Genomic DNA, 24,020 nt, shown 5'->3' with positions numbered 1-24,020 from the left:
ACACAGAATGCAATTGTAATCAGGAGCAAAATTAAGGTTAGGATTTGCATGTAATAATTATTTATTATTTAATTTAATTTGGTTATTTATTGTTAAATTATTACGGAGTATATAGATTAGAGATGTCTACCTCGAAAGAATTTCCTCTTTTGAAAAAATGTGATGTTGTTGAGCCTCCACTGAAGAAGTGTTGCTTTGGTGAGAGTGAAAATAGTAAAGTTACTGTCTCGTCGGATGAAATTAGTAAACTTTCGAATAATGGTGACTTTGTTGAGGATGAAAAGGAATTACCTGGTTTGAATAGATTTGATTTTGTTAAGCCTCCATTGAAGAAGTCTAGGTTTGATGAGAGTGAAAATAGTAAAGTTACTGTCTCGTCGGAGCATCTAGATGTGGGTGAAAATAGTAAAGTTACTGTCTTGTCGGAGGATAACAAGGAATTACCTGGTTTGAAAAGATGTGATTTTGTTGAGCCTCCATTGAAGAAGTCTAGGTTTGGTGACAGTGAAAATAGTAAAGTTACTGTCTCATCGGGTAAAAATAGTAAAGTTACTGAATCGTCAGAGCATTTAGATGTGATATCCTTACTTTCAAATAATGGTAAGACAAATTACTTGGTAAGATCGAATGGTGAATTTGTTAGTTTAAATATCGTCAGAGGAAAACACTTAATTATCTGTGCTGTATCCTTGCCTTCCCCCAGTCCTCAAGACTCTGTACCCTTTTGGCGTTTCGTGACAGAGGCATATCCTGAGCTTTCTCAATCTGGTTTTGAGTTGGTCGTCTCTATTACTGTTAAACGAAATAAAAAGGAAAAGCTTCGTTTCGACAACTTCTTATCGACGTTACCTTGCCTTGCAATACCTTATCCTGACTTGGACACCCGTAATTCTGTATGCTCCTTCATTAACACCAAGTGTGCCGCCGATGTTGATACTTCTATCATTGTGGTTGATCCAGCCGGACTGATTTTACCCTACCGTGGGATTCCTATGAAAATTTTAAGATTTGGATTTGAGTGGCTTACCTGAGATGTCGAGGACATTTTTGCGGAAGATAAAGTGTTGAAGATCAGGTTGGATCTGTTCTATAAGAGTAGGTGGGAGCGCGGGTCTAAAGTTTTGCCCGATTCTATTAACAGGGATGTCTTAGATCAACCTCTGTCACTGCATAAGGATTTTCTGCTATGTGACCCCTCTCGTGTGCTCTCGACATTTGACAATCATCTATCCTTGCCCGTCTCAGAGCTGAGTAAGAAGCATGTCGCCTTGTACCTATGCCTTACAGGAAACTTCATGAAGCAACTTAGCGAAGTCTATAAACAATGCATAGAAAACAACCAGGAGCTTGAGGTAGTGCTCGTACGCATGCCTTACTTTGAGGAACCAAGATCGTACTATGATAAAGTCACTGAGCTTTTGAAGCGTTATGATATAAAGTCGTGGTTTATTTTTCCCTTTGACAACAAGGTTTGCTTCAGGCTGTGGCGTGTCTTCTGCGACCTATGGGATGTAGAGAAATTGATCATTTTGCCACCTAATTGCAAATCCTCCGGGGACATGGAGGGACGGGCTGTCATACAGAGAATCGGAATCAGTGCGTATCCTTTTACAAGAAGCGCAGTCCTGGAGCAACGGGTCACCACTCTCAAGTCACTTACCCTGTCTTCATTGTTTAAAGGTAGCTGTAAGAAACGCACTTGTCTGATTCGCAATGGTAAACGTTCTAATGTGCCTTATTCCGCAATCAAAGGCAAGAAATTGATCCTATACCTTGACTGGGTTGGTTTATCAACAGACGGTGGTCAACTATGCCGCCTGTTGATGAAGCTTTATCCTGAATTTCGGGCCAAAGGCTGTGAAGTTGTGTTTGTTCCTTTGGATGATGAAGTCGGATGTCATCGCCATGTTGATCTAGCAAAGATGCCGTGGCCTATGATGCCTGACGAAGCTGCTATCAAAGCTGCGGTGCCTGGCAACTTCTTGTTCCGAAATGAGGGTTATTTTGGGAATCAACTCATTGTGTTTGGAGAAGATGGTAAGATTCTTTCAAGGTGGATTAAGCATACACTAATGGTGGATGGAATTACCGAAAGGATTTTCCATGATTATGTGCGTGACGAGATCTATTATTATTTAGATGTACTTGACTAATAGGATATGGACAATACTTGGTATTAATTGTTGGTGTTGTATGCGAAATTATGTTTAATGCGTTTCTGAACTATTTAATCTGTGTTTTAGATTATGATATAAAGACACAAATTAGCTGCTTGATATTGATACCGCAGGCGTCATCCGGCTTTTAGAGTTGTCTTAAATAGTTAGATGTCTGATCATAAGTCTAGCTTAAACGAAGTATCTGTCACCGTCTTAAACGGTCTTAAATGAGAATTTGTGCTGTTCTTTTTCCCACTTGTTGCAATGTACTATTGTCAAATAATTGTAGTTTGATGCAATTTACTGATTTATGTATCTACAAGGGTAAGATTTCTTGCATTCGATCCCCTTACACCGCCACCATTTGGAAAGCACTCGAGGAAATTGCGGTAATATTGTTTAATTTTTACTCCGCATGTTTCAGATGAGCACAAGGGAAAGCTTTGTCATAAGCAACTGTTTTCTCCCTGAGTTCCTCGGTTGTATTTGTATATGCTGTTTCATTTCTCGACGAAATCCGAGGAATAAAAGGAGCAGCTAGCGTCCTCTTAAGATCTACTCGGTACTATAATAGACAATACAATGCTTGATTGTCGATTTAATCTAGCTAATAAACTGTGCCAATTAAACCACTACTCGGAATTCCTGAGCATTGAAATCTCATAGCGTCTTATTTTCATTATCAAGTCCTGATTCGGCATAGCGGATTAGACCGAGTCGATTTTGCCAGGCCTACGTTTCCAAGTTCCGAGAGCTCGAGTTGCCATTAGGGATGACAATTACGACCCAAACCGAAGGAAACAATTCGATCCAAACCCACTCTTTAAAAATCCATTCCCGATCCACTATTTAAAAACCCATATCCATATCCATATCCACTATTGGAAAACTCGAACCAAATCCAAACCCGATCCATTCATACCCGAACCCGATGCAAGTTGATACGAATTTTACTCTAGAGAATAAAACTCGTATGAGTGCAGCGGAAACAAAGAAAGAACAAACAAGATCTGAACGTACTAGGTACGACCCGATCTGATTTGTAAGGATATTTGACAAACTAGACCTATAATTTGTCAATGGGGTTGATTGAACTCAAAACCTATTGAGAAACAATCTAGTTAGACTCGAATCGCGTCGAAAACTAACTGAATTTTGGTATGTAAACTACACTCCCAAAACAATAAAAAAAAAACACAAGTTTTCTTTTCTTAATCTTTTCTTCTCATTTTTGAATGAATAAAAATTACAACCTTCAAGACTATAAATAGCCTATTGAGACCAACGTTTTTAGACAACTCAAAAGACTCCTAAAAATAGACTTAACAAGCTAATTAAAACCATTAATTCTAACAAATTAAGGCCTTCATAATGCAGAATTAAAACTACAAATCTATATAATAACATAAAAAGCCTAGCTTGAGCACCATATTGTGACACGTGGCGGTCTTAAGATCTCCTAGAAATAAGTTGATTTTAGCATTTCGTTTAATCCTACAATTAATACTTAATTAAGACATCATAATCAATTTTACTTTTTATGTCTCAAGCCCCTAACTCTTCAATTGTCTAGCTATTTACCAATAATTATTTCCTTTCCCAAACATTAAACGCACTGTCCAAATAAAATAACTGGTGAAGTTAAAGCTTTGGCCAAACGAAGAGTTATCTATACAATAACATAAAAATGCTAGATTGAGCAGCTAACTAAATGACACGCGCCAGAATAAAATTACATGGTAGATTAATTTTTTTGTAAAAAAATTAATAAATAGAACCCGAAAAGGCAAAACAGTAATCATCAATCTTACGTAAACATTCATCTCCACATTGTTACTCCACCCCATAATCACAATATTTATCCCTCTTTAGTGCAAACCTTTCTATATTCTATAATTTTGAAAATTCAATAAATTTTTCAGCTCTTTATTGTTACTCCACTCCGTAATTACAATATTTATCCCTCTTTAATGCCAAACTTTTCATATTTTATAATTTTGAAAATTCAACAAATTCTACGTATAAAAGGAGATCAATTGATAAGAACTCTAACATATTCCTAGCAAAAAATAAAAAAAATCATCGAGAAGGTTATCCTTTTTATGCTTTACTCTCCATTTTCATTTGTTTGTTTTTTTCAAAACTTTATGTTCAAAAGATTAGAGGAAGAATAAAAGAAAATAGAAGAATTTCGTTCTTAACATTGTCGAATGTTGATGATGACATTTGAGATTGTCGATTATCAAATACTACTATTTCAAATTATAATCTTAGTTTTGTAGTTCCTATTGATAGAATCATGTTTTGGTGAAATTTTTAATGTATTCAAAATTGATAATGTGTATTCAATTTGTTGGGATTGTATTATATACAATAATAAATTATACATGTATTGACTAAGCAAGGCAAGTTTAGTGTAAGTATAGTACTTATTCTCTTATATTTTTGACGAAGTCGGTTAAGAAGGGGGCATGTTTTTTATTTTAATCTTTTAAAGTGAGAATGTTTCATGTATATCTATGTGATTTTATCTATTATACATATTTCATTTAATTTTTTTTCCATTTGATTAAACGGTTAAAACAACATGAGTGAAAAATATTTTAATTATTAAATATAATTAATTATCTCTAAACTTACAACTATGATTAATACTACCTAATATTTTTATAATATCTTCATTTTAATAAAGTTGTAAACTAAGAAAGTATCATATAAATGTTGAACAAAAAAAATATCACTTAGACTAATAAATAGATGATTCAACAGGAAAAAAAATTAAATAACCATTAAAGAAAAGGTATAGAAGTCCCGTGATTTTTCACGGGAAATTAAACTAGTGAATGGTAATAAACACCCACTAGATCAGGCATTTACAACCCCTTTATCAAAAAATACCAGTCCTAGACCGGACCGGAAACCGGAATGTTAGAAAATGGTAGACCGGAGATCGAACCGGGATTTTTAATATCGATTCCGGTCCACTAAATTCCGATGAGGAAGCAATCGGATTGACGGATTATAGGAACAAATATAAAAGGAAAGAATCTAATCGCATTTTGGCGCCAAAATGTCCCTCACCAATCTCTCTCCACTTTCGAATTGTCCCGCCAATCTTCACTCATCATTAAACAACTATCGCTTTCTCTCTCTAACCACATTTTAGACCGTCTTACACAATAATTACCGTCACTACAAAATGCCTGCCATAGGGCCCATACCTACACACGCCAGGTCAGCATTTTCCGGCGACACTGTCATCGGTAAAATCAGCTTAACAACGCCGCCGAAGAGGCGGCTGAGATCGAATTCTACCGTCGACGATGAAATTCCGTCTATTTCGCCAGCGACATGGAAGTCTCCTCGCCGATGTATCAACAGTACGCCAACATCTCCTTCTACTGTTAGTTCCTTTCATTTTATCCATTTATTTTCAATTTATTTTTGATTTAATTGGAAATAATGATGTATAACGATGTTTATTTTGTTCAAATTGTAGGGAATTGATTCAATTGACAAGGAATTCACTGAGAAATTGGTAACGTCGAGCAGATCACCGCTTAAGAAATCTTCCGATAATTTATTTCCTAAGCCGAAATGGAATCCTAGAGGTACTTCCTCCGTCTCAGTCAATTGTTTACGTTTTATTATTTTTTTATTATTTTTGGGAGAGATGTCTTAATTAAAGTTAAACAAATGATAAGTAGGAGTTAAATTTCTTTTTTGAATTGAATTAGTATTTCCGCTTTTAATGGAGCCAAAGACTCGTTATCTTTTAGTTCGGCCTATGATGAGTTAATGCTGAACAACTCACTAAGCTAGTTGCGGATATAAGAAGTATAAATCATTTGATTCGATATGATATGCGGTTGCATTTGCTGTTGTTGATTCAATATGTGAAATATACGGATTGTTCGAGTTATGATGTTGTAAGGCAGAATAACTCAGTATACTAACTGCCTTGTTTTTGTAAGAAGTAAGAAGTCATTTGATACGATTCTTAATGCAATTTTATTTTCGGCTCATTTGGAAAAATATGTATATTTTGATTCCGCTTGCCTTAAGTTTACGATTGCCTTTGAGGTATTGAGGTAATGTTGTTGTCGTTGGATATGAAGTAGTGATGTTTGTGAGATATGATATGTGAAATACACAGACGCGGAGCAGATGAGAGTGGTGAAAGAGGTATTGCATGTTTCGACTCCTCCGTGTAGTGTGGTGTGTAGAGAAGAAGAGCTGAAGAAGGTTCTAGAGTTTTGCAAAGGTAGTATAGAGAAGGAGAAATCGGGCAGTTTGTATGTATGTGGGTGTCCTGGTACTGGAAAGACTATGGTTATGGAGAAAGTTAAGCAAACTTTGTTTAGTTGGTCTACTGAGGTGAGTTTATTCTACAGCATTCCCTGAATTCATATGTTCATTTTGTAGTGAATCAATCCAAATGCTTATCATAGTTGTAGATTTGATCGCTGTTTCGTTAATTGTGACATCTAATTATGGTTTACAAATGTTGGAGTATGTTGATGTTTTTCCATACATGAAGCATTGTCCAACATTGGTAGATGTAGTCATGTAGACCGTAGAGGCACTGAAACGAGTTTCTGGGTGGTGGACTACGCCTCTTATCCGTCCATGGATCTTAGGATGAAATCTTACCTTATTGCTGACAAATCAACTCGCTTTTATGAAATTCTAAACTATTTGTTCAATTTGTTGGCGTCAAGGTCTTAACTCCAAAATTTTGCATTGTGCTCATTTTCGACATCTTTTTCTCCTAGCAGATAAATGTACAACACCCAGATGTCTTGTATATGAATTGTACTTCTTTAACCAAGTCCTCTGAGATCTTCACAAAGGTATGCTGCTTGATGAAAATGACTCGTTTTCAAGGTTTTCCTTGCTAGACAATTCATATGAATTGTTTATGTATTTCTCATGTGCAGATACTTCAGCATATACAACCAAAGAGAAAACTCAATGGTTCGACGACTGCCCTGAAGCACATACAAAATCTATATGCACAAGAAGGGCAGTTGCCAGATAAGAAGATGCTGTAAGAGGCTTACTTAGTTACTTGTGATCTTGTACATGAACATGTAAAAATGTATGCTCAAATCTGTTCCTTTATTTTATTGCATCAGGGTGTTAATTATTGACGAGCTTGACTACCTTATCACGAGTGATCGTGAAGTGCTACACGAGCTATTTATGCTTACTATGATGCCATTTTCAAAATGTATCCTAATAGGTATCGTTGAAATTAAATCATTGTTGAGAGTCTTTAATCTGCTTGCATGTTTGTACTAAGCTTTTTAATGTTCCAGATCGCTTTAAGTTTGCCAGATTGTTCTCATGCTGTTTGACTTGTTTCAGGAATCGCTAATGCAATAGATCTAGCTGAACGGTTTCTTCCTAGATTGCAGTCATTGAACTGTAAGCTCTTATCTTTCATGACAATGCTCTTTGTTTACAAGTCTCATTGCTCATCTAGTGTTCAGATCTATGCACTGAGCCAACTGCTGTATGTTTGAAGTTCATATATTTCCCATTTCAAGGATAATAGAATGAGAATTATTCATATATTTCCAATTTTATATGATGCAGTCACTTACCCATGTCTTCTAATTACTTAATACTCTGGTGCCAGGCAAACCCGCAGTGTTAACATTTCGTGCTTACACAAAAGACCAAATTCAAAGGATTCTTCAGGAGAGGCTTATGGTTAGTGCTTTCTTTTGTGTGCGCCAAATTTTAATCATCAGCAAAGGTTCTAAAGCCTTGGAGAAGCTCAGACAATTTTCTCTTAACACCATTCTATGTTTTCTGAGCAGGCACTTCCTAATCAAGTCTTTCAACCTCAAGCCTTAGAGCTTTGCTCAAGAGTAAGTATTCTGACTTCCTGTATTTTTTTTTCTTGGCCGGATAGAACATTTTCTAGACTTCACATAAGATTTCTCTTCTTAAGCCTAGACATATAGAAGTGCTGACTGCTTCAAAAATTATCTGAAATATACGTTTTGATGACAGAAAGTTGCTGCTGCATCTGGAGATATGAGAAAAGCGCTGTGTGTGTGCCGGTATGTAACACATTTTCTGACACTTCAGTACATCGCAACTAACAGTTTGTCATCTGTATCTTGCAGCATTTTAAATGAAAAAAAATCTGATTTAGAGAAAGTGAGTATATGAGTTGCTTAAGCAAATTACAGAACATGTGTGGTTTGCCTGCCATTTGTTTTAAGTTCTGACTTTAAGGCGATTTTTTTTTTTTTTTGTAATAAAAGTAATTGACTCACTCAAGTACCTAACTATGGCACATCTGAGGCATGATTCTCATTATTATTTTTCTTTCCATCAGGAGTGCGATTGAGGTGTTAGAATCTGAGATGAAAGAAACTGCCACTGATGTCAATATATCATCTGCTGAAGATGTTTCCTCTGACCAAGAAAATATTCCCGCAGCTCCAGTTTCTCGAGAGATAGGTGTCGTAAGTTCTCAAATAATCTTTTGACTCTGATGTCTCACGCTAGTTTCTGAAGTGTGTCATACTGTCATTCAAATTCATCTGAGATAAAGAACCGCACAGTTTGATAAAACTGACTCTTTTGTGACTGGCTGCTCTTATTGTGTTCTCGCTGTTCTGAAGTCATTAGCGTAGTGCAACATTCTGATATACAGTAGGATAGTTTTACATGTTCAAATTGTCGCCTAGTATTCAGTAGCTCACTTTAGCTAGTCATCTTGCACATGAGAAGATATGACCTTCACCTTTCCTCATCACAGGTACAAATCCATCATATGGCACTTGCTTTGTCGAAGACCTATAAATCCCCTGTAGTAGAGACCATTCAGTCTCTTCCTCAACATCAGCAGGTAACTTAGATCTAATTCACGATTTTATTACTGCGAATTTCCCCAAAGATGTTACTCATTTGGCAGAAACCCTAAAAAACAAATCATATAGAACAATGGGTGGTTAAGTCATGCGGCCCAACACGTGTACATTAGATATGAATCCAGAGGCTAAATAGCTTTTCTTATTTTTCTGACCTGTTCTTGCAACAGATCATTCTTTGCTCAGCAGTTAAGCTATCGCGAGAAAGTAGAAAGGAGCCAACTGTTGGAGAGGTAAATCTTTTACGCCTTTAGTGTGCTCATCAATACTAGATGTGGGAGCAGTACTTGTATGTTTCTAATTTCTGCCCGTTAAATTATCACAGCTGAATAAATCTTATGAAGCTATATGCAAATCTGCTAAACTGCGATCAGTAGGCATTTTTGAGCTGTCGAGTATGTGCAAGGCTTTATATGACCAGGTGATTTATCTTTCTGCAATGAACTTCAGTGTTTTGCGTCTTTCTGCAATAATTTATAATTTGGGTTTGGTTACACAGGGGTTGTTGAAGCTTGTTAGGTCGCAAAAAGGCGAAAAAGTAAGCTTGAAAGTTGATGCAACAGATGTGACCTTTGCACTACAGGTCTATCCTGCCATCCTCGCGAACCATCACAAACAATCTTGCATTTTATTTTGGGGCTGTTTTAATCCATGGAAAATTGGAAATGCTAATTCTATTCTGAATGTTGCAGGCAGTTCGTTTGTTCCGTAACTTCCTTCAGTGATGAACTTCATTCAGTATCCCAAACATCTGCAAAGTTCAAATTTAGGCTGTCCAAGGCCATAAAAGTCCAAGGTATGACACCTATTTTCTGTGTCGGCATCTCTAATGAAGTCAAGAACTCTATCACTTCAAATCTTTGCGCTTTTTTCCAAGTGAATTGCAGTCGGTGCAATTCTTGATGTAATTTTTTTTATTATGAGTCGTCTAGATATAAAATCCGCTTTTCCTACTCAAAAGTGTTGATGGGTTGACTGCGCTTGAGGCACTGGGTAATATTGTTGTGAATTTATATAGAGTACTCCGTGAATTCGTGTTAAAAGAATATCAGGAAGTGATGCTTGTGATGTGAGTTCTTCTAAAAGTTCTTTCGACATTTGGCGCAGGTGACAGATTTGAGCAAGACGGGTCGCAGTGCAGCTTCTCCAATTGCAGAGTAAAGCATTGTCAACTCGGAGCTGGAAAATTGAAGAAAAGAGGATGGACTATGAAACCCGATACTGAACTATCATCTCATATACTTTACGGAACACAGATCAACTCCGTTTATGTACTCAGCACATTTGAACTCCGTCATCAACTTCCGTATTTATACCATATCAATAAGAAATGACATCAATTATTGTACTAGACTTGTCTAGTTGGTGTGTGGACAGAGAACAACTTGGGTGAGTAATAATTCCTCACATAATTTATGGGCAGTACACTCAAGTTGGTAGGGTGAGATAGGACTCGAACTCTTGAAACTTGGAAAGTAGACCGGACAAAATTGACTCGATCTAATACGATAATACCCAATCAGCTATTCAGCTTACGTTAACTAACCGTCTAAGCCCAATGAACTTGAATGAACAATACAGGATAACCATTCTACCTGATCAGGTACGAAAATACCAATGAAAATAAGATGCTATTCTTTTTCAATGTCCGAGAGTTCGAGTACAGGGTATGGTAACCAATACCCTGTACTCAAAGTCTCGAACATTGAAACCTCATCGCGTCTTATGAGAGACCCAAAGTGATATGTAACGAGGGACTAAAGAAAACAGCAAGATCATTTCAGTACGAAACTGCTAAAGTCGTAGATTAAGCTCAATACAGAGTCATAACTCATAACATAGCGAGAGATAAAAGCTAAAAGCACGTCATACTGTCATAAGTCTCAAAGACGTATTTATGCTAACACAGTAACGAGGCGTGTAACCAAATCCAACAACTAATAATCTGAAGCTCAGTCATCAAACAAGCTCATCATACATTCTTCGTCCGACTCTTCAGCTACTTCCTCCTTCGTTTCCTCCTTTGCAGGAGCAGCAGCACTACCACCACCTGTAACCGCCTCAGGAGCTGCAGCTACAGCAAACTTGCTTGGGTCCTACATTTCATCAAACACACATTTCGACTCAGAAACTATAATGCAATGATTTTATCAGCAAACCATAACAACAACAACATCAATATGATTAAATCCCAAAATGAAAGTAAACCTATACTCCCTCATATTCCGAATAACTGTCCCATTGTTGAAATGACACAAAAATTAAGAAAGTGAGTGAATAGACGGAAATGAACAATGAAAAGTACTAATAGGATGAGGTAAGGGTTCGTTGGGTTGTAAATAATGAAAGGTATCAAGGGTAGTATAGTCATTATGTAAGAAAAAACATTACAAAAAAGGGACAATGAGACAGTTATGTGAATAGACGAAAATGGACAATAGGACAGTTATCGGGAATAGGAGGGAGTAGGTTTTAAAAATCAAAGTCCGGATTTCTTTTATAAAAACTTAAAATTTAAATTGCGAGCCTACACAAAATCTTATCAGCAAACCATCTTAAGGCCTTGTTTGGATAGGAAAAAAGGAGGGAAAGGGAGGGGAGGGGGAAGGAGGGAAAAGAAAGGAAGGGGAGGGGAGGGGAGGGGAGGGAGAATGGAGGAGGTGATTTTCCCTCCAAATCTTGCCTATGTTGGTGGGGAAATAATTTGCCTTGTAGGAGGGAAATGGAGGGATCTATTTTCCCTCCCCTCCAAATCCCTCTACTTTCATTTTGCTAACCAAACAATGGATTTCTCATCCTTCCAATTCCCTCCCCTCCCTTTCCCTCCAAATCCCTCAATCCAAACACACCCTAAAGGAAATTTGAGCATATACGAAAGAAGACACAAACCTTGAGGTATTCCTTAACTTTCTCAGCCAGAGGGAAAGAGTACTCAGTAGCAACAGCAACACTCAGAACATTCTTGTAACCATTAATGATCATGTGAGGAACAGCAACGAGACTTGGGTATGAGAGACCCAAAGTGACAGCAACGACATTTGAGAGTCCAGCAGCGAACTTAGCAGCAAGATCATCCTCGGTTAAGTCCAATACTTCAGGACTGTATACTGATCCGTCTTCATAAACTTTCTGAACAACTAGCCCATATGAGAACGGCTTGATGTTAAGCTTTGTTAGTAGACTCGCTTCTGAAGATCCCACTTTGTCTCCCTTCTTGATTAAGTCCACTGGTGTGATGATTTCGACTGTTCCCTTGTTGATCTTGGTTGGTATGTTCAGGACCTAAGAAAAGTCGACAAGGTACAAAGATTAAGGACGATATTGTATGGAGTAATAAGAAGCGATACTCCCTCCTTCCCAATCATTCACAAGTATAAAAAAAAAAGGTTCAACAAATGACTGGGACGTAGGGAGTAGATAATACTCGAGATATTAATGTAATCCCGTATTAAACTAAAGTATTAATTAGTCGAAACTTTATGTTAACAACACGAGAAGGATGATTTCCGATGACTATAATGTAAATTGGTCAAGAACTAAATTGAATAATTGGTTACTAGGAGTAATTTATAACAAAAAGAAGCGCGACCAATTTTATTACTTGTACTAAGTTCGACAGACATCCAAATATAATTGTAGAAACGTCCTCGGTCCTCAGGATTTAAGTTAACACTAGAAATTGGAAAATAGAAGAGATATAAATAGACGAGTCTGAGTAATACAGAGGGCGATGATATACCTGAAAGAAAGAGGTCTGAGACGGGTCGAGGCCAGTGTTACCAACTGGAATCACAACATCAACTGGAGCAACAAGGCCAACACGAGCTGGTGCTCCAACCTATATTTATGCAACACCATTTTATTTTATTTATTAGATCATGATCAAGAATTGTATAAATAAAACTCCTAATTAATGTGTTCGTACCTCTGTAATTCTGTTCCACTGATAAAAAAAAATGCAAATTTCTATATATGGTGTCTTGTACACAACAATAATTAATACTACGTCGTAAATATTTATAAGTTGTCTTTAGATTACCCATAATGAAATAATTATGAATCAAAATGATCAATAATTAATGGAATAGTATGTAGTTAGCTTCATTAAATAACATTTGGACCATATATGATTTTGTAGGTCCGCAAATAATTAACATAAGTACAAAAAAATCGATTTTATTAACAATCGATACGCGTAGTACCATGGGCAAATGGTTAATAGTGCCACCCTAACATTAATGTCGTCCAAGGTTCAAACATTGATACGGAGTACTTCCTAGTCGTTACAATACAAATTCTCATTATAGACGGACACTATCCGTCAATAATAAAAGACGGGTCAAATACAATACCACTTTCCTAATAGGACAAACAACAAGTGGGGTTGGGGCGAAAAATGGTCAGTACTTTTGTTGTATTTGACCCGTCTTTGACAATAGAAGGATATATCCATTTATAGCAAGACTAATTATCGATACAATTACTATGTTATATTAATCAATATTTTGTCCTTAAATTGAAACATTAATAGCTAAATCATTAACACAAAATTAATACCCACAAATCTATCAAACACATAAATGATATGTTAACTACTCACATTGTCACATGTTTAATGCAAAAATTTGCTAGATCATAAACAGATTTGAATTCAAGCATCAATGAACATAGAAGATCTCGGTTATCGATACCACCTTCTCACATGTCTTTACATAAGTCCAATGGATAGTGAGAGGGTCGTACCGAAATTCGAGACCATCTAAATACCACATAATCAAAAGGGTATACTACCTTGTATTTGGCAATCTCCTCTCTGATTTCCTTCAGATCACCCTTTGTGAAGATCAGTCCAACATTTCCCTACATAATAAACCATAATTTAATTAAACAAAATCACACAAAAAAAGAGAAAAAGAAAACATTATTTTATCCCATAATTCCATAATGATATTATAATTTAATTCAACAAAATTAAACCTTTAGATCATAAAAAGGTGAAAAAAACATGATTTTATCCCATAATTTAATTGAAAAAAATTACACAAAAATAAAGACTCAAACTTTAGATTAAAAATAAAACATTATTATAGCCCATAATTCCATAATAATATTATAATTTAATTCAACTAAATTAAACCTTTAGATCATAAAAAGGTGAAAAAAACATGATTTTATCCCATAATTTATCATAATTTAGTTCAAAAAATTACACAAAAATAAAGACTCAAACTTTGGATCATAAACCCAAAAAAAAAACAGATTAAATCCCATAATTCCATAATAATATCACTAAGAAAGACTCAAACTTTGGGTCTTAAAACCAAAAAAAAAATGATTATATCCTATGATTCCATAATAAAATCATAATTTAATCAAACAAAATTACACAAAAAGAAAGACTCAAACTTGGATCTTAAAACTCAAAAAAAAAAAATGATTATATCCCATAATTCCATAATACAAAATAAAATAAACGGGTTTTCTAATGTGCGCCGAAATGACAAAACATCACATCATATTGAGAATCAAAGTACAAAATTCCGTACCGTACAACACAAACAACAACAACAAAAAAAAAAAAAAAAAAAAAAATTTAAAAAAAAAGGTAAAATTATTTAACCTTAAGAAGTTGTTCAAGCTGTTTAAGATTAGAATTCCCAGTTTTCTTGATATGTTCATTTATAGCACGCTTCATCAGAGTATTCTTCCCCATAAGAACAACGGAATCGCCACGTAACCCGGTTCGGATTTGTTGAAGCTGGTTCGACCCGACATTATCGACATGGACGATCAGAACTTTAGAGTAATCATCTAGTAAACCACGTAATTTGTCGCTGTAAATTTCCTTCTTTTCCATCTTAGTTTTACCTTGTTTACCGCCTAAAGCAGATTTTTTGATGGCCATTGTTTGTTGAGGTAAAAAAATGAAAACTAGGGTTAAAAAATGGAGATTAGGGTTTTATGATTGTGTGTGGGGTTGTGTTATTTTTTTACTGGGGTTTTTATAGGGAAGAAGGTGATTTGGACGGTTGAGATTTGGAAGGTGATTTTTCAGGAGATCTTTTGTTTTTGTTCAATTATTATATTATTGTTATACCGTGGGGATCACGGTTTTGGTGGGTTGGATTGTTGAGAGTAGAGAGTATGTGAAATGTTGGGCTGTGGACTTGTGGGGAAGAAGTTTGAGGTTAATTGGCCCAATGAATAGTTGATGATGTGGATTTATCCCCTGAAATAATAGGAGATCGTGGTTTTATTGGGTAAACTTGATCCGACTTGACAAATTTGACTCAACAACATCAAAGTACCAAAGTTAGCTGGTGTGAGTGGTAAGAGCTCTCATCTCTTAAACAAGTGGTCAGGGGTTCGATTCCCGACTCTTGCGAATTAAAAAGCCAAACTTGGGAGGGATCAACCCATTAAATTGCCTTCAGTACCCCGAAAGAGATTGCCCCAGCTGTCGGTAGGGGGATACTCCTGGTCAACACCAAAAAAAAAAAAAAAAAAAAAACATCAAAATTGTAATCCCAAATGATTTGGAGTCGGGTGATATGAATCATCCTTTAGAACCGTCTATGGATGAATGCATATCTCAAAATGCGAAAATATAGAAAAACAAAAGTGAAAAACAAAAGAGGAGTGAAACATAATACAAAAGTCAAGGAAAAATTATACGAGTAGGTTTTAAAATTGATCTGGTAGAATTCGAAGATGTAGCAACCAATATTGATTCAATTTGACCTATTTGTAAATTGTAATTGGACAACCAATACAAGCCGATGATCATAGACTTGAACCTGAATCAATTGATATGAACCTGACCCGATATTGATGTGATAAGATTGATGATCTAATTATTAAGATTGATGTAGATTCAAGTAAAAGTGATTTACGGGTTAGTTTGATACTCCGTATATTTTAACTTAATAACAAATAAAGTAATTAAACCAAATAATGGTCAAAAATTAAATTGATTAATTTGAATATTGAAGTAATGGGATAAAGTACTAGACCAGTTAATGGCCTGGTTGAAAAGCTAGCGGTCACATTAATTGATTCGAATCGAGCCGAACTTGACTCAACCCCAAATGGTTTGCTGATCGGCTATTACCAGAACCCGATACGGCCAATCCCAAGTATAGAAAATCCAAAAGGAGCTGGCCTGCTCCAGTTCCCTTACGAAACTTTCGTTCCTAATAAAATGGATATAGCAGTGGCTTGTAGGAAATCTAGAGTTTTTACTTAATCCAGGATGTGTTCTAGATAAGATTCTTTTTCTAATAGAGAATAGGGAGGTTGTAAGGTTGGTTTCCCTTAACATGACTCGTTAGGATCTTAACTAGCACATATCCTGGATCAAGTAAAGACTCTGGGTTAGGTATTGTTCACCCAATGATCATAGTCCTACTTTGGGCCTTAGTGAAGGCCAATTTTAGTTTCAATAATTCTTGTTCTTTACACTTCTTCTTGTTATTTCATTTTGAGGGTTTGGTATAAAAGGAGAGTTATTTTCTAATTTTCGATCCATGCCCGGCCCGACCAACCTGGTTGTCACCTCTAGTGATGTGTAAGATGGTCTCGGAAAATGATAAGTTGGAATAAGGAAATTAAGTAGTTGTTTGATTTTTATTTTTATTGTAATAAACTAATATTTTTAAAATAATAAATGATATATTTTTAAATAAGGTTAATTATTATAAAATACAAAATATCAATATAAAAAGTTTTTGTTTTCTGCCAGCGAATTTTTAAATTTTTTTTATTTATATGCTTCAGTTATTTCTTTATGTTTCCGTCTTAGTTATATAGAAATTACTTCATACATGCACACATGGGCGAGGCCACTAAGGTCTTCGGTGTCGCAGCCGCTACATCAAAGGCGAAAAATTCGGTTAGAATTTTGTGATTTGCTACACCAAAATTTACTACTTCGCATTAATTATCTATATATTTTACCTTGAGTATATATTTTACTACACCGAAATCAAAATCTTGGACTCGCCACTGCATGCACATTGCCTTTTCTCATTTTGCATTTCTTAAAATTAAACATACTTGTGTAAGGTTGGTCAAGGGATTGGTCGGGTCCTTGTGGATGGCTAATATATTGGTTTTTTTTTTTCTTTTATCGCTCTTTGTCTTAGTAAGTATACGGTGTGTAATGTTTCATTTTGAAGAAGTGAATTTACTTTGATTAAGTTTCAAATTTTTGATAGTTAGTCCTCCCTCTGTCTTAATCAATTGTTTACCATTTACACTTGTTTTATTTTTCTTTTACAAAATAAAGTAAATGTAAATTAAGTCAAGTAGTAGTAATTTTTTTTTGTAAATTAAGAGGTATTTTGAAGGAGTCGTATCCTTTTCATAAGATATCTTCGTTGAATTTAAGTACTTCACTCCTATATTATACGTACTAAACATGAAAATGTTGCTTTGAAAGAACATAAAAGCAGACCATGACTTTAGAATCAATCCACGGTTGTTTACTTTCCTTATTTTTAAATTCTACTTCTTCTGTTCCAGTGATATGTTTACACTTCCTTTATTTTTCCATCACAAAATAAAAGAAATGTAAACATATCACTGGAACAGATGGAGTATGAGTCCCAAATCCGTTTTGGGATATAATCTTCTCTATTTCTTTGAAATGTAGTTCCTATGTTTCAAACATTTGTTTACACTCGATTAAAATACTTCTCAAAAAAAATAGCAATGATAAAAGAAAAAAATGAGTGAAATGAAAGAAGTTTATTTCATTTTATGCTCAAAAGTGTGTACTTATTGAATTAAATGACTCATTTCTATTTTCAGAAGTTCCAAATATCACTCTATATCACAAAAATCTTAAGAAACACGGGATACATTGGACATCAAAGCTTAAAGATAATCGATATGATAATATAATTTTATAGGACCAAACAAAATGAAAGTAATATGGAGTATTAAATTGCAATTATAATCTAAATGCAATCTGAAAGTGTGCATATTCATTGAATTAGACAACTCATTTTTGTTTTCAAAAGTTCCAAATATATCGTTCAAATATCATGAAAGTTTTAAGAAACGCGGGATACATTGAACATCAAAGCTAAAAGAAAATCGCTAATTCTTATATAAATCTAATTTAACGAATATATAATAATAAGATAGGACCCAAACTAAATGAAATTACATTAAATTGCCAACCTAATTTAAAAGATAATTGTATACTAATTAAGACGTTTATAGTAGTGAGCTACCATATGGTCATGTCCTTTACCGCCGCCAATTACGTACACTCGTAGTTTGCCTATTATTATTGACTCTTATTTCTTTACACTTGATAATTATTGATTCAATCCCTAAACACCACAAATAATATTATACATCCAGTTATATATAATTATTGTATAATTAAAGCATAAATATTTGAGCTTATATGTATTTTTTCTGAACTAATTAAAAGTTTATATTTTTAATATGTAAATGGATGAACTCAGATACTTTCTAATAAAGCTCATATTCTTTAAAATAAAACTCGGATACTTTATTACAAAACTCAAATTCTCCACCGTACAACTGGTAAAACTAGTGGTATAGTCCATAAATTGACTAAACACTTGATAATCTTCTTTATGATTATAAGAATCAACCCTATAAATATAGTTTAAGTAATAATATGTAGGAAGAGCTTTATTCTTTGTATGAAACCAAGCTAAGTTGAACTGATTTGGAGGAATACTTAAATTAAAATTGAATAAAGTTGAGTTGAACTGAATAATGAAACTGAATAAAGAGTTAATTTGAGTAAAGATGAGTTAAACTAAATTAATGTCAAGTTTAGCAGAAGTTAAGAGGAAAAGAACACGGCTTAACACTAATCTAAATACCATCTTAGTATGAAACAAATCTAAATACCTACGGAATATATCTTCTGTATAAATTAAGGTTCTGTTTGGTAAAATTAGCTGAAAAGGTATCTGAAAACTGAAAACTGAAAACTGAAAAACTAATTGAAACTTGAAAAGTTAGCTGATAAGGTAACTAAAAATTAAAAGCTGATAAGGTAACTGTAGGCATTAAAATTTTATTTAAATGTCGAAAATACAGAAGTTAATTAATTTGGGTTAATAATAAATATATTACTCAATTTAATTATTATTTTTGTCCCTTTTAAATCAAATTTGGGTCATTCTGAGTTATTCGGGTCCAAACAGAAGTCAAATTGGGCTAAAATTGCGAATGGGCCGAGAAATGGGCTTGTGACCAAACCCGAGGAAAAGCCCAGCTTTTTATCTATAAATACCCCAGGCTTATTCATTACCAGAGATAGAAAAACTTGAAGGAAAGAAAAGCTCTGGAATTCTCTCTGGAAATCTCGTGAAATTCAACGTAAGCAGTCAACAAGCACAACAAATTTGTGCCGCCTGCGCAAGAAAACTCAAACATTCAAACTCGAATATTCAAACATTCAAGCTCGAATGTTCAAACATTCAAACATTCAAGAGAGACTCAAGTCGTTCGACCCTCTCAAGAATACAAGTCAACGTCGCGCGTAGAGTGCATACACCCTCTACACGCGTACCCTATTTGTTTAGAATCAGAGGATTATTAGAGATTGTACACGAACTTTTTCTGATATTAATAAAAAACTCATTTTGTTTCCTTGTTTTGTATTTCAGTTATAGCTATACAAAATTTGTTGTTACAAATTTGGTGAACCCGACGTGAAAACCTCTACCTCTCATCTCTATAACAAGTTTACATCAAGAACAAGGATGTCTTCCAACACATCAAGCACACCTTCAAGAACTTATGCATCAATCCTCAAAGGATCTCCTAGTGTTGCACCTTCATCAAGCATGCCCTCAATTGGTGTTTCTACAAGAAGAATGGCAAAGAAGGCTGCTATCAATGCTGCTACTGAAAGCTTGCGCACCGCTCATGTTCCTAAAAGGCCTCGTAAGTACTCAATTGCATCCATTGCTGCTGCTGCAACTGCTATAATCAACAAGGCTTCATCTCCACAAAAGGAGAGTAAGGAGTTCAAGGCTAGTGGTGATTCATCCCCTCGCAAAGTGAAGAAAGCAACGCCAAAGAAGAAGGAGGAAGCTTCAACCCCTATCTTCGAATCAGTCATGGTGGTTGGTGGCTCTAGTCTCGAAGAACAAATGGAGAATGTGAACAAGCTCCTCGAGAAGATGATGCAAGAAAATGAAGAGAAGAATAAGAGGATTGAAGAGCTTCAAAGGGAAATGGAAGAGCTTCGTAACAAGGACAACTCAAGCCATCATAACACTGAAGAGGAGGAAGAAGAAGATGATAAGAAGGATGGTGAGAAGCCCCCTAAAAATGATCTTAGTGCCTACACCGAGAAGAAACTGCAAGACTTGATAGCCAACACAATCAAGAGCCAGTTAGGTGAAGGTTCCTCTAGCAGTCTTCGATATGTGAAGCCCTACACAAAGAGAATCGATGTCTTACGCATGCCTGTTAGATATCAGCCCCCCAAGTTCCAACAGTTCGATGGAAAAGGTAACCCCAAACAACACATTGCTCACTTTGTGGAGACATGCAATAATGCCGGGACAGATAGAGACTTGTTAGTGAAGCAGTTTGTTCGTTCCCTCAAGGGCATAGCTTTCGATTGGTATACGGATTTAGGTTCGAGTCGATCGACACTGGGACCAAATGGAGAACGAGTTCATGAATAGGTTCTACAAATACAAGGCGCATAGTGGGCATGAGTGAGCTAACCAAAACAACCCAATGGGAAGATGAAGTCATTGTGGAATACATCAATCGTTGGCGCGCACTAAGTCCGGAATGCAAGGATCGTTTGAGCGAGACTTGACATTGAGATGTGCATCAATGGAATGAAGTGGGACCTTCTATACATCTTGAATGGGAATAAACCAAAGAGCTTCCAAGACTTGGCAACACGTGCTCATGATATGGAGATAACAATCAATGCTCGAAAGAAGACGAACTCATCTTCCTCTAAGCCCCGGGCGAAGAAGAAAGAGTTCAAGAAAACCGACAAGGGTTCTAAAGGCTCATCCAATGAATCTATGACAGATTACCACCAAAGGTGACACACCCGTCAAAAATCTCTCGCAAAGCCTAAGAAGGAGACATACACCAAGGACTTCAAGCGTGATAAACCAACACTAAAGGACTTGCGAAACAAGAAGTATCCATTCCCCGACTCGGATCTTTCGGGCATGCTCGATGATCCATTTGGAAAAAGAGGTCATCCATTGCGAAATCAAAGCGCCCTGACCAAGCAAACAAGACGGCAGATCCAAACTATTGTCGTTATCATCGTTTAGTTAGTCATCCCCTTGAGAAGTGCATAACCCTCAAAGAAAAAAATTATGCAACTAGCAAAAGATGGGAAAATCATCTTGGATCTTGATGACATCAGTGACAACAAATCACACCAAATAAGATGATTGAAGGACTTGAAGGGCCAACCATGGAGGTTTCGAATGTGATAGTCCCTCATAAGCAAGAAGAAATATGTGTGCTTCAATTTGGAAGTCTTGAACCCGTAGCTTTTCGAGTGCAAAAGTCAATATCACTACCACGAAGATAATCAAGGTGCGATCGCAACCATGGAGGCCATCAACGATGATGATAATGAAGGTTGGACATTGGTGATGCGAAAGAAGCCAAGGAAGCAAGTAAAATCACAAAATCAACAACCTCCACCACGAAAGAGAAAACAAACTAAGAGGAGGGGATCACATTGTTCCAAAGGTAAAAAGAGATTAAAGAAGGTGATCAAATCACATGACCTTCCAAATGATTTGTTAGAACAACAACCACCAACTCCTGTCATTCGGAGGAGTTTTTCCCAAAAGGTTATTTCAACAAAGTTATCACAATCACTCGTCGTAGTTACTGATGAAAATGAAGGAGATAAACAAAAAGTTGGTGTTTCGAGATCCGCGTTGTTCGAACACTCAAGTCAATCCAAAGACACCAAAGTGTTGACCGTTCTTGATGCTCTTCCAAAGCGCATGGGATGGAAGCAAATTTTTCACCTTCCTAAGGAGATGCGTCAACAAGTTATCCAGGCCCTTCGAATCCGAGTTATACGAAGAAAAGGTAAAAGACGCAGGGAGCTCGCAGCAGAAAAAAATAAATGTGTATCTTGCAACACCGCCTTATCATTCTCTGATGAAGATTTGTTGCTTGGATCAAAGCTCCACAATAGGCCTTTGTATGTGTCGGGCTATATTAGAGGCGGGAGGGTGAACCGTATCTTAATCGATGGAGGGTGCAGTGTAAATCTCATGCCGAAGGCAACCATGGTTGAGTTAGGCATTACGATGGATGAGTTATCCAATGAGTCGAACAATAATTCATGGCTTCAACCCGAATGGCGAGCGTCTTTGTTGGCATAATTCGTGTAAATCTTAGCATGGAGGATTTATCTTCTGACACCTTATTTCATGTTATTGATGCAAAGACCTCGTTCAAGTTATTGTTAGGTCGGCCCCGAAGCATGAGAATGGTGTAGTTGCTTCAACTCTCCATCAATGTCTAAAATATTATCGTGGAGGTGAAAGAAGGATCAATGGTGATGTCAAGCCTTTTTCTAAGGTCGATTCATTCTTCGCGGATGCAAAGTTCTTCGAGGAAAGTGGCACTTCAAGTGAATTCTTACCATCCACTATTTCATCAATCGGGACGAGAGGCAAAGAAAAAGAAGCTGTGAACTCTCCAAATACTTCTAGTAACGATGCAAAAATGGAAGTGGGCCAAAGTAGCCAATCGAAGAGCAACGAAAAAGTCAAACATGTTGAGGAAGCTAAGAAAGAAGATCCACAAAAGAATGCGACTCGGTGCTTGGTACATTCCAAAGTCACGACGCAAGGAAGGTGAAAGCCCTTTTCGAGAATATCAAAGCTCAAAAACAATGACCAAAGAGAAAGCTAAGTCCAACAATGTAGTCAAGCAAGAGTGGATGGTGAAGCTTATCACCCTCTCGCCTAGCACGGTTGAAAAACAAGTTATAAGATACGCTCTACGGGGTTCGTCCCCATCATCAAGCGAATCGTCCCAGGGTCAAGAAAAGGGCGTGTTCAACTCCAATGCATATAAGTTGTTGGCTAAAGCTGGATATGACTTTGAAAATCCCACTCCATTGGGCAAAATTATCAGTGTTGAGCCTTATGGCTTGAACGAAACTCAAAAGAAGCTTTTTAAGGAAGAGGGGAGCTTCAGTGCTTCCAAGGTTGGTTTAGGCTATGAATCTCCTTCGCCTATAAAGATTGGTGCTCAACGAAAATTAGATGCATTATCCTCTCAGTGCATCACACCTGAAGAAATGACAGAAGATGAAAGTACAAATGACACAACATCGCCAACACTCTCTGTCTTCGATCAGATTCGACCACCTGCAACAAGAGTGGCTCTTTCTGTGTTCGATAGATTAGGGGGGCATAGTTTGTCACAACAAGAAGTACCTTTAAGAAATCGCTTTTCTATCTTCAAGAGATTGGGTGTTCAAAATAATGCCACTTGTGCTTGTCAGTCAGGTACCTCATCACATTTGAAGAAGAAAGGTTCAGTACTCAAACATTTGGGAGCTTCATCTCGTTCGGTGTTTGATCGCTTAAAAGACCCCAAAGGGATTGAAGATCATAAGCAATCACATCAAGCCTCGATAAGCAACAAAGAAGAGGTGAAAGTTAGTAATGATCTCGATGTTGTCCCTTCCAGAATGAAGCGCATAGAAGTAGTAGACATAGTGCAAGCGCAACCCCTCAAGGTAAAAAGGCACGTTGTGGTCCTTACAAATCAAAAGAAGTCATCATATTTCCAAGAAAAGCGGAAGTCACGACTTGGTGAAGCCTCAACAACGCCGAGTGCAAGCAACAAAGAAGAATTGGAAGATAAAATAATGACATCTTATCACATCACCGTAGAGGAAGTCCTTGATGCGAGTGAAGAGATTGAAGCTGATGAAGCTCCAGCA

At 36.3% G+C, this 24,020-nt stretch overlaps 2 protein-coding genes across 3 annotated transcripts; one reads left to right on the top strand and one right to left on the bottom strand.

Annotated features, from left to right (window-relative positions):
• The first annotated feature begins 5,269 nt into the window (after positions 1-5,269).
• LOC141637495 (cell division control protein 6 homolog B-like) lies at positions 5,270-10,272 on the top strand. 2 transcript variants are annotated; one of them, XM_074446963.1, is made up of 17 exons: positions 5,270-5,562; positions 5,659-5,770; positions 6,316-6,536; positions 6,938-7,012; positions 7,100-7,209; positions 7,298-7,404; positions 7,530-7,589; positions 7,804-7,877; positions 7,988-8,038; positions 8,184-8,233; positions 8,515-8,644; positions 8,941-9,030; positions 9,223-9,285; positions 9,378-9,473; positions 9,552-9,635; positions 9,745-9,848; positions 10,160-10,272. In XM_074446963.1, the coding sequence occupies exons 1-16, from the start codon at positions 5,359-5,361 to the stop codon at positions 9,775-9,777; spliced, it is 1,560 nt and encodes a 519-aa protein (XP_074303064.1). In that variant the 5' UTR covers positions 5,270-5,358; the 3' UTR covers positions 9,778-9,848; positions 10,160-10,272. The 2 variants fall into 2 exon arrangements, with proteins under 2 accessions (XP_074303064.1, XP_074303065.1); XM_074446964.1 differs by having other exon boundaries at positions 5,386-5,539.
• Positions 10,273-10,810: 538 nt separating this feature from the next.
• LOC141637496 (large ribosomal subunit protein uL10-like) lies at positions 10,811-15,080 on the bottom strand. The gene is made up of 5 exons (XM_074446965.1): positions 14,673-15,080; positions 13,844-13,912; positions 12,792-12,890; positions 11,942-12,334; positions 10,811-11,148 (listed from the first exon to the last, which is right to left on the bottom strand). The coding sequence occupies exons 1-5, from the start codon at positions 14,955-14,957 to the stop codon at positions 11,005-11,007; spliced, it is 990 nt and encodes a 329-aa protein (XP_074303066.1). The 5' UTR covers positions 14,958-15,080; the 3' UTR covers positions 10,811-11,004.
• Positions 15,081-24,020: the final 8,940 nt, after the last annotated feature.

This window comes from Silene latifolia, unplaced genomic scaffold (genome assembly GCF_048544455.1).
Source record: "Silene latifolia isolate original U9 population unplaced genomic scaffold, ASM4854445v1 scaffold_119, whole genome shotgun sequence".
Classification (NCBI taxonomy): Eukaryota; Viridiplantae; Streptophyta; class Magnoliopsida; order Caryophyllales; family Caryophyllaceae; genus Silene; species Silene latifolia.
Note: the sequence above shows the minus strand (reverse complement) of the source record. Positions and strands in the feature narration are given on the sequence as shown.

Excerpts from the sequence above, each read along its gene's own strand:
- LOC141637496 (XM_074446965.1), bottom strand. The coding sequence starts at position 14,957 with ATGGCCATCAAAAAATCTGCTTTAGGCGGTAAACAAGGTAAAACTAAG. Across the intron at positions 13,913-14,672 it reads AGCTTGAACAACTTCTTAAG|GGAAATGTTGGACTGATCTT; the intron begins GTTAAATAATTT and ends TTTATTATGTAG. Across the intron at positions 12,891-13,843 it reads AGGAGATTGCCAAATACAAG|GTTGGAGCACCAGCTCGTGT; the intron begins GTAGTATACCCT and ends GCATAAATATAG.
- LOC141637495 (XM_074446963.1), top strand. The coding sequence starts at position 5,359 with ATGCCTGCCATAGGGCCCATACCTACACACGCCAGGTCAGCATTTTCC. Across the intron at positions 7,210-7,297 it reads TTGCCAGATAAGAAGATGCT|GGTGTTAATTATTGACGAGC; the intron begins GTAAGAGGCTTA and ends TTATTGCATCAG. Across the intron at positions 7,878-7,987 it reads TTCTTCAGGAGAGGCTTATG|GCACTTCCTAATCAAGTCTT; the intron begins GTTAGTGCTTTC and ends TTTTCTGAGCAG.